Here is a 13711-nt window from a genome sequence, read left to right as displayed (position 1 = left end):
TTCAAAACATTCAAAGACAATTGCTCCATTATACGGATATGACTTTGAAAATGCACAGTGCCTTGAAAGATATATTTTGAACTGCTCTCTCAGTGATGCGTTTTATTGTGCTCGTCTGGCCATGGACTGCTGTAAATGGATTCATTCTGCAGTAATCACACTGAGCATACAGGCAATATCCCTGAGATGCATCAGGGCAGACTGGTCTCAGATATCCCTTCTCTGCTCTACGTAGCAACAGGTGATAGGGAGCATGGGGAGTGGTGTGCTTTGAGCACTGAAACATTGGGATTGGTGAAACGTCACCACATAGAACAAAGAGTATAGAGGCAGAGATGCAAATTTAAAATGGAGTCTGACAGTAAGGTAAGAATACTTGGAAGGGCAGCCCTAAAGTGGTCTCCAGTGGCATTGACTTAGAGGAGGTAATCATTATAGGTCATCTCATCATGCTATATGTCATACTGTGAAATGGTGTGATGAAAAGTATTTTTCGTGGCAGGGTTGACCTCCTTAGAAGTAGGAGGAATACACTTTTTTTTAGGCGGGTGGGAAGCAGTTCCAATCATCTGTAAATGTCATGAGCTCTGACGGATGGTTTAGATATTGACTGAGTCTAGCTAGATGAAGGACAGGGACGCTAATCTTCTCCGGCCATGTATATCAATTCAGAAAAGCCACCAGACCACGTCACGCAATATGCAAAATACAGTATTCTAGAAATGACACGTATTTTTCAGTCCTGTGCAATGGTGTGATGATCGTCATGCTTTGTGCACATCCTGGCTGTGTTAAATGTGTGCTGGCTCAGATGACTGACTGATTGATTATACAGTGACCTGCACTGATTTATTTGAGAGAGAACCAGTGTGTGCTTCAAAGTTACTGTCTGTCTGGGAAGTGGAATGTTTGACCTCTCACTTCCACCCAGCAGAATGAACAGGCAGTAACACTTTAAAACATGGCCTTCAACTTAGCACATGTAGCAACTGTTCCACTCAGATAATAACACTCTGATCATTCTAAATGAGAGCGTGTACTGACACTGGTCGTGTGATTGGTTGAGTTTGGAATCTGAACACCAATTAATTGTGGTTGTTGACTGTAATTTCTTAGGTTATGTATGAAGATTGTACTATGGCTAACCCTGTAAAACAACAAATTTCACTGCACCTATAAGTTTTTTTTAAACACTCCGTTGTTAGTCGGGCTATTTGCACAGCATAATAGCATTCAGTTCTGCAGACAATGTGGACTGTGATTTAAGAATGTGATTTTTAGCTGGCTCCTATTACAAGAGTTTGGATGGAAGATGCTGTTAAATGTAGTTTTGAAGTTGTTGTGAAGAGAAATGCAAACCCTTATCGCCCCGATTGCAACTCTACTCCTCTGTGCACATACGTCACACTGTCGCTATGTTTTTCATGGGCTTGCTGTGTCACCACTGCCACCTAATGTGCAGTGCCTAAAACTGCATGCACTCTATTCAGAACTTCACATACAGCTCCCAAACAAAATCACAAGCTGTATTTTGGGGGATCGAAACTATATGGTATATATTGTTATTACTGACATTGATTTTATGTGACAGTCAGTGTTTGGTCTGATTGGTTATTGTGTTTGTACCCCAGGTAAAAGAAGCCATGCAGAGGATCCACGACAGGGGCAACATAGGAAAGCTAATCCTGGATGTGGAGAAGTCTCCCACTCCTTTGGTACGTACACAACCCTGACCTTTTTTTCTACAAAAACAAGATATTGATAAGTGGTCTAAAATTGCACATGCATTCAACAAGTTTGAAAAACCTTGAGGAAAAAGGAAATTATTAAATAGCATCATGACTCACCACAGTGAGCAATTTATCCCTGGAGAACTCTTGGCCAAATCAACACATGGTTAGGTTTGAGGTTCCTAGATAACGCTAAGTCTGATAACAATAATATGATATCTTCCAATGGCACTGGTTTCTGTAGTGACCCGGGAATGTCAGCGTCCCCATTTGGAGCAGCAAACATAAGAAACAAAAGCCTGAGCAGCGTTGAAAAAAATGTTCATTCAATGTTGATACGTTTAAAGTAACTGTCCAGTAAAACCCCATCTCAAACGCTTTTAATTGTATTTAAAAAAATTACTTAAAAAAATACAATGTAATGCTTGAAATTGCTTGGGCCATATGTGATTGGTCCAGCAGCTTTTGCCTTTTTTGTTTTTATTTTCCAGTGGGGTGAAGGATCATTCTTGAGATAATGGGAGGCACGTGCTCAGTAATGCACACTCACTGCACACAAGCAAGATAGCTAGCAAGCCGAGCAATCCACAGCTGGTGTTAGCAAAAAGGACAACGCCTATGTAACAACTATCTCACCTGTCACTTCTATTTCAAATCAATTGGTTTGTATAGGTAGACCACAATTAAAATACCCAAATGCGGGACAACAGGATGATTTTGCGGGACATTCGCGAGACAGTTGCCTTCATGAATAAAAACATTTAGCAGCATGTCCCCATCCCACTGTCAGGCGGTAGGTGTAGCTGGTGCATGAAGTTAGGCGCAGGAGAGCAGAGATGAGTGAACAACGCACTTAACTTAAGGAATAGCACAAAGTAACAATATCAATGTGTGAACAATAACGGTTGCCACAAAGCACTGGGTGAAAACAGCACCCGGAAAAAAACAGCCGGAAACATACCGACCTGAACAACGAACAATCACACACAAAGACATGGGGGAAACAGAGGGTTAAATACATACATTTTACATTTTAGTCATTTAGCAGACGCTCTTATCCAGAGCGACTTACAGTAGTGAATGCATACATTTCATACATTTATTTTTCCCCCCCCGTGGGAATACATGACCAGTAATTGGGAAATGAAAACCTGGTGTGTGGGAAACAAAGACAAAACCAATGGAAAATTAAAAGTGGATCGGCGATGGCTAGAAGACCGGCGACGTCGACCGCCGCCCAAACAAGGAGAGGAACCGACTTCGGCGGAAGTCGTGACACCCACCCAGATGTAGCCTATTGAATATCATTATAGAATATGCATAAAATGCATCCTCCAATTGCAACATCTACCTATGCCCACACATATTGTCTCAAGAACATTTTGATTTTTAATACCCTCAAACACCAAGTTAGGCATCCCTCATTTCAAAATAGGCCATGACATCATCACTGTCAATCATGAATGATAATTCTTCAGATTTTACCAGTGAAATGTCCAAACTGCGTCTGCATGCCGATCATTTGATCTCAAATAGTTTCATGGGAATATGCATTTAGATCTTTGTGAATTCCAATTCTGTGGGCAAATTAGAGCAGATGGTGTTAAAATTCATAGCCTTCCTGTATTTACATTTTTTCAATCATAGTACATTCTGGCGCTGTTGAGTTTTGGCCATCTGATAATTTTTGGGGACTATTCAGTTTACCATCCTAAAATCTCATAAGAAATGAAGTGGTATTTTTGGTGTAACAGTAACGTTATACTATGCTATTATATTTGGTTTTGTTATGTAGAATACTAACCCACAGGCACACACTGGTTGAATGAACGTTGATCCACGTCATTTCAATTAAATGAATTGACGTCTGTGCCCAGTAAGAATGAATCATTATGTGATCTTCTAAGACATTGATTCAGCTTTGATCTAACATTACCAAATGAGCACCATTGTGAGAAGTAGCAGAGTAATGGCAGCACTACACCCCTGCAGTCTGTTGCACCAAATAAGTAATTGAAGCGCACCTAGCCTACGCTTTTGCTTTTCGCAAAATTTGGTGATGCCATTGAGAGACTACATGTGTGGCTGTTTTATGAAAATCTGGGAATATTTGGCCAAGGAAACATTTTTGGTGGTCTCATGGAAGGTCAAATAGCTAGGAAGGGAGACTTTAAAATCGGATTTAGTGAAGTAGCAGCAAATATGTTTATTGTGCAACTAATGAGCATGGAGAGCCTCACAAGTTTGACTAAATGACCTTATCTTTCAGTCTAATACGATTATTTACTTACTTTTGTAGTTCTTTATCAGAAGCATGCTTTTTGAAAAGAGTTAGGCCTAACTGTCCTCTCCAAGTTTAGCTGGAATTTAGCCCGAAAGGATTTGAGAAATATGATTGGTTGACAATAGACCTATGACATTAGTCTACATCTCGTCTTGCGCTGTGCAGAATATCAGATCTCAGCAACGATTGGAGAAGTGTTTAACATCACCAGTAGGCTACCACATTCTTATGATAAATATTATTTTTTTTCATAAGTGAAAAGTGACTGCAAGAGACAGGTTGGAATGTCTGACTGAAATACGGGACAAATAAAAAAAAATCTAAATTAGTGGTGTTTGAATTTGTTAATAAAATGTAGAACATAATTGTTTGGTTGTGGGATGTGGGAAAAAGGGCCAAACTGCAGGACTGTCCCGCACAATCCGGGACTTGTAGTCACCCTAGGTTAGTAAGAGTTGGCCTGCTGACTGTTTAGAAGCAGTTAGCTAATGTTAGCATGCTAACGTTCACTATCAATGCTAAATAAGCCAGCTGGCTAACCAACAAGAAAGAAAGTCAAAGCAGATCCTCCACACAACAACCATCCTTCAATTTTAAATCCTGTGGTTTGCAGCTAAAAGTTTTAGGTCAAGGGAAAACCTAGTTTGCTGTTGTTGTCTGATAAAGGTAGCAGCAGCCAGTAGCTAGTTAGTTAGCTTCACAACTACCTAGCTAGCTAACGTTATTTAGGTTGCTAACAACACAAATATTAGGAATATAATGACAAAGCAAAGGACAGAAACGACTCATAATTGTGCTATAATCACTGTGCATTTATTCATTTATTGATGTTATAGTAAAGTGTCCTAGTAGTTTTATTGTGCATTTCCAAATCCTGAATCCATCCATACTATTTGACTTAGTGCAGCCAGGCTCAGGAAGTCTGCCCCAGTGCCTCCACATGGGAACTAATTTGAATATCCAAGTGTATGCCAGTGTTGTTTCCGAAACGCCAAGCAGGGACACAGAGAAAATCTGCTTTTTAACATCCTTAATTATATATATTTTGTATTAGTAATCTATTTAATTAATATTGCCATTAATTGTAGGTAATATTTCATAACAAATCTGGAACACTGGACAGATACTTTAATATCTGTATCCTTTGTTCCTTGTCTTTGGATGTTATCTTATAGATACAGTTTATACCGTACATGTTGTGTATTGGCACTCTATTCTGTATTTGGATAAATTACAATGTGTTCTGTATTCTGTGTAGATGGCCAGTGACAGCACAGAGACAAGTGAGGCTGGTGAGGAGGAGGAGGAACATGAAGGGGACAGTGACAACAAGGAGCGCATGCCTTTCATCCAGTAGGCCCAGGTACGGCACCACAACTGGCCTGGACACCTTAAAGGAAGGAGGTGGAGCGGGGGATTAGTCCCATAACAGACGACTCCACAACCAGAACTACGCACCGTGAACTCAAACCGTTGTACAGTATGTGAGTGTATGTTTGTGTGCTTGTGTGTGGGTCTGTTGTCTTTTGTTATGTAAGATGTTTGAAAGACATATGAAAACTCATAAGACACTGGTTGTCAAGTTGCCCATCAGGTAAAGTGCCATTCACTATCCAGTATTATGATGAGCATTGTGTTGCTGACCAAATGATGTTAAGAGATGCTTAGACCTATCTGCAGCCTCATCGTTGTTCATTGTGTTCTATGGCAACCTTAACAAGGGAGCAAAGTAGGAACGGAGTGAATAAGGGGTTGATTATGTTGCTTTTAGGGAAAATACGAGAGTGAGTGATTGAGTGTTAAAGAGAACAGTAAGTGAGTGAGAGTGAACCAGGCACATAAGTGATATTGGCCATGCTTGTACTCCTGTCTTGGTGGTTGAAACAAGAGGGAAACAAGGAGGGTGGGTGTTAGAGTAAACGTCTCCTCTAAGCTATATTCCCCTTTCTCTTTTACCACTATTATGGTGACTCAGAAGTGAGATTCATTTCGGCTGCTTCATGTACACTAGTCACTCTGATCACCCCATTATCACTGAATACACAGCAAACCCAGAGCAGATTGGCCCTGGGCTATTTACCTCCACCTGCTGCAGTGAGTCTATCAAAATCACTCTCTGAGATCGTTTCTCACCCTCCTCTCTCAGGTTATCTTCAGCAGTGTGTGAGCTAGGAGAGAGTATTAGGAAATGCCACTGTAAATGCCTGCTACCATGTTTACCGACACATTAGAGATCCGACCTTCTGCGGTGTTGTTATGGGATCACCAGTGCCTTTGAGCTAGAAGTCTGCAGCAGTCTTGTAGAAGATTTCAGTATTTGAATTGTACCCATTCCACAAACACTAAATTTCATGGTGGTTCTGCCAAATGCCAGGCTGCATTCTGAGTGTGTTCCCTACATTTCTGCAACTAATGAAAATAAGAACGATAATGTCAGCTTTTGACCTCATCCATAGTCCGCATTTCAGACAAACAATGCAGAGAGAAATGGCATGGTAGTCAGGTAATGATGATGATTAACCACACCCGTTTCTGTTTAGTCTGTGTTCTTTATGTGTGTGTGTAAGAAGTTGTGTTACGTTTACTGGCTGGTGCCTGTGTATAGTGTACAATGCCTCCCAAACAGAGTGCCAACGAGAGGGAGGACTAAAGACACATTCACTTACAGATGAGCTGATGGGCCATCAAGAATGGAAGTACTATTGCTGTGGATACCACAGGACAGGAGTTATTCATATCAGATGTTACCATCTCCTGTGAGATGGAGTATGACAACTGCATTGTGCTACCAGTATTATCCATATGGAAAGTGTGAAATCAATCATCCAACGTACACAGCTATTTATTCATTAAAATATGAAACTACCATTGATGGTACGGAGATGAAAGCTATTGAATCGCCTTGTTATAAACAGTAAATCTAGCTGAGGCAGCTGTGTTTCATATAACTGCAAGCTTACATATTACCTTCAGGAGTATTCCCAAACCAAAAATAAATGTACAGACACAGTATAAAACAGCATATAATTTCTTGTAACTTTGCAAGTGAATAGAAAATATGATCCATTTGTGTATGTACCCTACTGTCTGTATGGGAAGAAAGGGCCCAGTTATTACATGGCTGTAGAAGTGATTGGAAAGTAATCAGCTGTGCTTCTCCAAACAAACCACCCACTGGTGAAGAAATCTAGTTTCACACACTTCATTGATCTTTCATTTGCCACTTACAACATTCGTATGATCTTTAATTAGCTAAGTCACATTAAATGTCACAACATTTTATTCAAATATTTTATTAGCTACATCACAACATTGCACCTATTTCCTTTCATGGTAGACTTGGCAATGATACTGGAAATCAAGTATATTAATGAAGGAGAACAGTACATCTAAATGTGAATGTCTCTTTGGGTTTTCCTGTTAGTCTAGGTCTAGAGTGTAGAGTAACTTGCAGTGTGTATGTTTGTGTTTCCATGGGAGGTCATTATGATGGATAGTCAACTTGCCTTAAAAGTAAAAAAAGATAAACTATGTAGGCATGTTTAGTACTGTAGCTGGAGCCTGATTACAGACTTATATGAAGATATTGTTTAACTGTATTTGTTGGTATTAGTGTTTTTGTTATGTTATACTGTACGTAGTCCAGTTCTGTTTACATGAATAAATGTATCTGCAGAGCATTCTGGGAAAGCTGTGTGTTTTTCTTGGCCTGTGTTATCTGCAGGTTTTCTCCACAAGCCACCCTGTGAAAGACTGCCTATAATATCACACTCTCATAGGCTGGGGTATTTCTCCAAGAATGTACAGTATGAAAAATGTAATTTTCTCACTGTAAATGACTTGCCTGTTAACAATGGTAAATAGACTTTGACCATGGTTACTTTAAGAAGCTCTGCCGATTTCTTATCTAATTAAGTCATAAGGATTCAACATGAATTACTGATTTTCATCTCTCCCAATCACTTTGAGTCTTGATATTCTCTTATCATCCCTTTTCCACTTATAGCAGTGGGGTATGTAACACCGTTATTATGCAATATAAATAAGGTTGGTCCTTTGCTATTTACTGGCAGGCTGGTGGCCTTTCACGATGTCACCACCACAACTTCCTATGAATCCTATAAATCAAATACAACTGTGATAACAAATGCTTGACCTTTTCTCAAGCTCCTATCCCCCCACGGTAACGTAACTCAAATTGGGTGACCTTTGCCAATGTCCTATGTACTATTTATAGTCACTATCATCTAAGCCTGCAGAATTTATCTCTCTGACTGGCATAAACATAATTTATGCCGAAGATCTTTTACTGTTTTTATGCTCCAATACTGTAATCTATTTGAAATATGGATTGCATCCTTTTAGCATTGTGTAGCTAAACCACTTTAACTATGTGGTCATATTGCACCTCTCAACAGCCCTAGACTATTATCTGGCCAGGGTTCTAGAGTGTTGTTATGACATTGTGATTTCTTTTCAATGTTGCTCTTCAGCTTTTGGGAATTAATTCATGCAAATGGTTTCACACAGACATTATATTTACTGTACCATTACACCTAATCAAATTTGAAAGGTATCTCTTCATTCATATTTAAGTGAGGCCACGTGCCGCTTGGGCTTCCCGGCTCTCTCAATCAGACAGCAGAGTTTTTCTTAACACTGCACCCCTCTTCCATCTGATCTGTCTACTCTACAACATCACACACTAAAAAGAACCTCTGCTGCATCAGAGCAGGGAGCTGGACTTCCTCAGCTCTATTAAGCTCCCTGTTTTCCATGGTTACACAATTGAATCTCTGTATTTTCAGCACATTTGAGTGAGATATAATTACAGTTGACAAGCAAAATGTCATCATCCTCTTAATGTTTTGATGCATTGGGAGACCAATCTATGCATTTGGTCATACAAATAATTTTGGTGACATGGCGTATAAAATAACAAATCTCTTAGCCATCTATGGAGTAGCAACATTTCTTTTTCAGGGTTAATTTACTGTGGGTCAAATGTATCCATGCACAGGGGAGTGGTGGGAGGTCAGATACACAAGCAGATATTCTCATACAGAACATTCTGTGCAGTGTTGCAGTCAATGAATTTACAGCTTGTTTGTGAAATGGATGGGGAAAACGGTAAATGAATTGCACCTTGTCCCAAGTAAATATTTATGAATGGGCAGAAACAGGGCCATCATTGTCGTCACCCCACCCATGGTATTTCAGTTCCCCCTGATGTTTGAAAAAAAACAAAGTTACATAGTGTCAGCCAATGAGAGGTGACTCACTGCAGGAGCAAACAGTGGGCCTGTATATAGTGAACTGCCCACAGTGCTTTGGGCTCCTGTGTCAATGTTAAAAGGTGTGCCCCTTTCTTTTGTCGGAATTTAGTGCAGACATGGCGCATCTGGTTCTCCCCATCTTTTTGGTTATCTCTCTTACCTTGCTCCACCAGGGATATAGCCATCCATCTCGTACCAGGAAAGCAGTGCCAGCACCACAGAGAGGTAACACTCACCACACACACTACACTAAACTTCAGTGGCTCTACTATGTTTTTCTGTACATTTTCTCTCTGACATGCCTGCCTGCTTGTCTGTGTTTCTATGGAGATACAGCGGCAGATGAGGATGATGTAAAGTCGCAGCTGGAGAAGCTGTGGCAGGAGGTGAACTCCCTGAAGGAGATCTCGGCTCTGCAGACAGGTATTGCGGGGTTGGCTGCTCTGTGCGCTTATACTGAGTGCTGATTTATGGCCAGGAAGGATTCAAAGAGGGAATGCCTCTCATGGGGAAACAGTGCAGATTTAGCAGTTACTCTATGTTTCTTATGGGTTAGGCAGGTCGTACATGCACTCTTGGAGAAAAAAAATTGTGCTGTCTGGAACATAAAATAGTTATTCGGCTGTCCCCATAGGAAAACCCTTTGGAAAACGCTTTTTAGTTCCAGGTAGAACCTTTTTGGGTTCCACTTCCTGGAATCAAAAAGGTCGAAGAACCCTTTTGGAACCTTTTTTTTCTAATAGTGTGGAATTGATGCAGAGATATTATGATTTTATATTTATTATGATAATTCACGCTAACCCCAGACATCAGGGGTTAGCGTCATTTACTAATATGCTCAGTCACCAGTAGAGGGCAGGAGTACTCTTACCTTCAACCTCATGCCTCGCAGCAGCAATAATGATGTTGACAGAGCACTGAGTCATGTGCTGTGGAAGATAATGCAGTTGAATTTCTGGAGCACATTGGGAAATGTATGACGATGGATATAAAAGTATTATGATGAAACAGGTTCTTTATACAGCGAGGGTGGAAGAACAGAGTGTTACAGTCTCATATAGTATGCCTCTGTCTGGGTTCCTCCCACTGAAAGGGCTTATGTCTTATTTTGGGAACTTGGTTTAGAAAACATAGATACAGATGAAAACCTTTGCTTGGTCCTACTAGTCTTCATTATGTCTGATTTAAATTCTATAGATTAGAAAATATCAGTGAGACATTATACACCAATATATCATGTAAATATATATTTTGTATATATTTCGCATTCTTCAGGAATATTTGAGCATGGTAGGTAGGGTTATTGCCTGAGGAAGTTTGAAGGAGATAAATGTAAAACTGCTTCCCTATGCTTCCAGTTTGTCTTCGTGGCATCAAAGCTCACAGGAAGTGTTACCTGACCATCGAGGAACCCAAGCACTACCATGAGGCCAACGAACACTGCATCGCATGGGGTGGAACACTTGCCACTCCACGTGACCTCAATGAAAACAATGACCTGAGGGACTATGCCAAGAGGAGTGCGCCAGGTACCAAGGAGTTCTGGATCGGTGTGACAGACATTGTGAAGGAGGGCCAGTATGTAGACGTCAACAGCATGCCCATCAGCTACTTCAACTGGGACAAGACCAAGAAGCAGCCCACAGGGACCAAGAGGGAGAGCTGTGTTGTGCTCTCACTGGCTGCACAGGGAAAATGGCATGATGAGGTCTGCCTTGGCAAGAAAAAGTACATTTGTGAATACCCTATTCCCTAACTTGTGTACCGCCATGGAGACCAGATGGTTGTTGACAACCTGATGATCATTTATGTTAGTCATTAAAAAATACATAGGAAATGGTACCACACTGGTTTGTGAGTCTCTCTTTCACCTTCACTGAGTTGTCTGTATTATACTGCTAATCAAAATGTCCAATTTGCTTTAATTTATGAGTTGGTGAGTTTGTAGAGAAGTTGAAATTCTAGGTAAACAATTAACAATTCCCTTCTGTACTCCCACTTGCAATAATGATTGTTAATGTGTTCATTGTTTAATAGTTATTTTAAAATAACGAGTAGATAGGGCACACTGTTAGGCCTACCAAAATATGCCACTTGATGATTGGTACCGGACTAGACCTTACAGTAGATTCTATTCTAATCTGTGATATTGGCCATAACAGACAGCCAGCCAGACATAAGTTACATCCACACGTACATCCATACATAGGCCTACATACATACAGGTAACTGCCAAAATAAAGGAAACACCAAACATAAAGTGTCTTAGTAGGGTGTTTGGAAACCACGAGCCAGGACAGCTTCAATGCATCTTGGCATAGATTCCACAAGTATCTGGAAGTCTATTTGAGGGATGCAACACCACTCTTCCACAGGAAATTCCATAATTTGGTGTTTTGTTGATGGTGGTGGAAAATGCTGTCTCAGGCGCCACTCCAGAATCTCCCATAAGTGTTCAATTGGGTTGAGATCTGGTGATTGAGACGACCCTGGAATATGGTTTACATCATTTTCATGCTCATCAAACCATTCAGTGACCACTTGTGCCCGGTGGATGGGGCATTGTCATCCTATGGGGGCATAGCCATGACAGCCAAAATAATGGCCTGCCCAGCATTTTTATACATTACCCTAAGCATGATGGGGTGTTAACTGCTTAATTAACTCAGGAACCACATCAGTGTGGAAGCACCTGCTTTCAATATACTTTGTATCCCTCATTTACTCAAGTGCTTCCTTTATTTTCGGCAGTTACCTGTACATACATGCAGTGGTGGATTTAGGTACTTTATAGGCGACATGGGTGGAACCGGGCGTCCGCACAAAAAAAATCGGAATAGTGATATTTGCGTGATTGGTTTTCTATCGCTCATTTGCACGTCACGTCAATGATACATGTCACCGTGTGGGACTGTGGGTCAATTAACCTTGTCGGAGTGGGCACCCTGATTCTAGTTTGTGAGCTAGGCAGGCTACTGCCTGGGAAGGTCTCCTACTCAGGGGTACGAGATGGGTAGGGGTGCGGGGGTAGGTTGACCTCAAGTCTTCCCACTGGAAGCCTGAGGTAGGGGGAGCAGGGGAATCTATCAAATAGCGCAACTCTAACTTTGTACAGTAAAATCAGTCAGGGGGGGCTGAAGGAGGCCCAGGCCCAAGGAGCCATACAAGCTAGAACAGCCACTGCATATACATATATATATATATATGTTTTTATTAACAACAAATCAATACAGAAAGTACATGGGGGAACACAAGTATATATAAATAATATATGAAGGACAATTGGGCTAGGGGGTACAATATCACATTACACAAGGACCTTAAGGGACATACATACACTTATAATTCTAACAGTTTTTTTGTTAGTAGAGTATTTAATTGTCTTAAAATATAGTAAAAAAAGAATTGTAAGGTAAGAAAATGTAGTGTTTTGTTTGTAAATTTACATTTGTGACTATGAAATTTGGCCAAAAGAATAATGAAATGAATTACATAAAATTGTTTCAACTTATTTCTATCATAGGTGAAGAATCCAAGCAGTACATCTCTCCACAATAGGGTAAAATCTTCATAAATGTGTTCAATTATAATCTACTGATGTCTTGCCACAGTTTCCTTACATGAATACAATGCCAAAAAATATGCAACACCGTTTCTGGGTGGTCATTACAAAAGGTACGATTTAAGTTTATGTTTTTCTTAAACCTCTTCATATAGTGGTTGGCAGGATAATATTTATGAATCATTTTAAACGAAACTTCCTTATTTTTGTTAACAAGTAGTTATGTGTGTGGCAACACCCAAACTTTTCCCCAACAGATATGATCAATAAAGCCGTTCTATAAGGTATAGATTCAACATCCTGCTGAAACAAGGTTCGTATCGCTCGGTTGTTGAATGGACCAAAAGAGAAACAAATCTTTCCTACTGGTGAGTCAACAGAGTTAATGGAAGGTAGGCTCTGAGGGTCAGGTCTTGACACGTTCCTGAATATTAAAGCAACACCTGAGGGAATGGCATCTAAAACATTGCAAAATCTTTAGGCGTTACAGGGATCTTGTAAAGTGATTAAAAAAACAAAATCCGTATAAATAAGTAAAAAACCCTCTGCATTTACAAGTTGGCTCCCCAATAGGATATTATTTCGGAACCAATATTCTAGAAACAAATACGTATTTTTATACATTATATCCCGATTATTCCATATATAATATCTGTGTGGAGAAAAATGATGCTTATAAATTAAGGACCATGACAAGAAAACCTGCGGATGAAAAGCACAGAGTTTCACTGGAACTTTGGCAATATTATAATTGTAAACATGCTATACAGACTTGATCTACGTACTTAGGTTATCAGTGACATCAGAGATGTTTAAGGATGTGACGATGACACCTTCTCTGAAATCTCGCGAAACTGAA

General features: G+C 40.2%; 2 protein-coding genes across 3 annotated transcripts in view; both read left to right on the top strand.

Annotated features, from left to right (window-relative positions):
• LOC115203062 (synaptic vesicle membrane protein VAT-1 homolog-like) overlaps positions 1 to 7694 on the top strand; it is a 31507-nt gene extending 23813 nt beyond the window's left edge. The window contains exons 8-9 of the mRNA XM_029767393.1: positions 1632 to 1715; positions 5273 to 7694. Coding sequence (XP_029623253.1) covers positions 1632 to 1715; positions 5273 to 5371 — 183 coding nt within the window. The 3' untranslated portion in view covers positions 5372 to 7694. The remainder of the gene's footprint in view (positions 1 to 1631; positions 1716 to 5272) is intronic.
• Positions 7695 to 9315: 1621 nt separating this feature from the next.
• LOC115202699 (tetranectin-like protein) lies at positions 9316 to 11132 on the top strand. Of its 2 annotated transcripts, none has more exons than XM_029766766.1 (3): positions 9316 to 9515; positions 9627 to 9713; positions 10649 to 11132. In XM_029766766.1, the coding sequence occupies exons 1-3, from the start codon at positions 9407 to 9409 to the stop codon at positions 11044 to 11046; spliced, it is 594 nt and encodes a 197-aa protein (XP_029622626.1). In that variant the 5' UTR covers positions 9316 to 9406; the 3' UTR covers positions 11047 to 11132. The 2 variants fall into 2 exon arrangements, with proteins under 2 accessions (XP_029622626.1, XP_029622625.1); XM_029766765.1 differs by having other exon boundaries at positions 9317 to 9515; positions 9621 to 9713.
• The last annotated feature ends 2579 nt before the right edge of the window (positions 11133 to 13711 follow it).

This window comes from Salmo trutta, chromosome 12 (genome assembly GCF_901001165.1).
Source record: "Salmo trutta chromosome 12, fSalTru1.1, whole genome shotgun sequence".
NCBI classification, from domain to species: Eukaryota; Metazoa; Chordata; class Actinopteri; order Salmoniformes; family Salmonidae; genus Salmo; species Salmo trutta.
This window is presented reverse-complemented; position numbering and strand designations above follow the sequence as displayed.

Coding starts and splice junctions, on each gene's coding strand:
- LOC115202699 (XM_029766765.1), top strand. CDS start 9,407: ATGGCGCATCTGGTTCTCCCCATCTTTTTGGTTATCTCTCTTACCTTG. Junction 9,516..9,620: donor AGTGCCAGCACCACAGAGAG/GTAACACTCACC, acceptor GTTTCTATGGAG/ATACAGCGGCAGATGAGGAT. Junction 9,714..10,648: donor GATCTCGGCTCTGCAGACAG/GTATTGCGGGGT, acceptor CTATGCTTCCAG/TTTGTCTTCGTGGCATCAAA.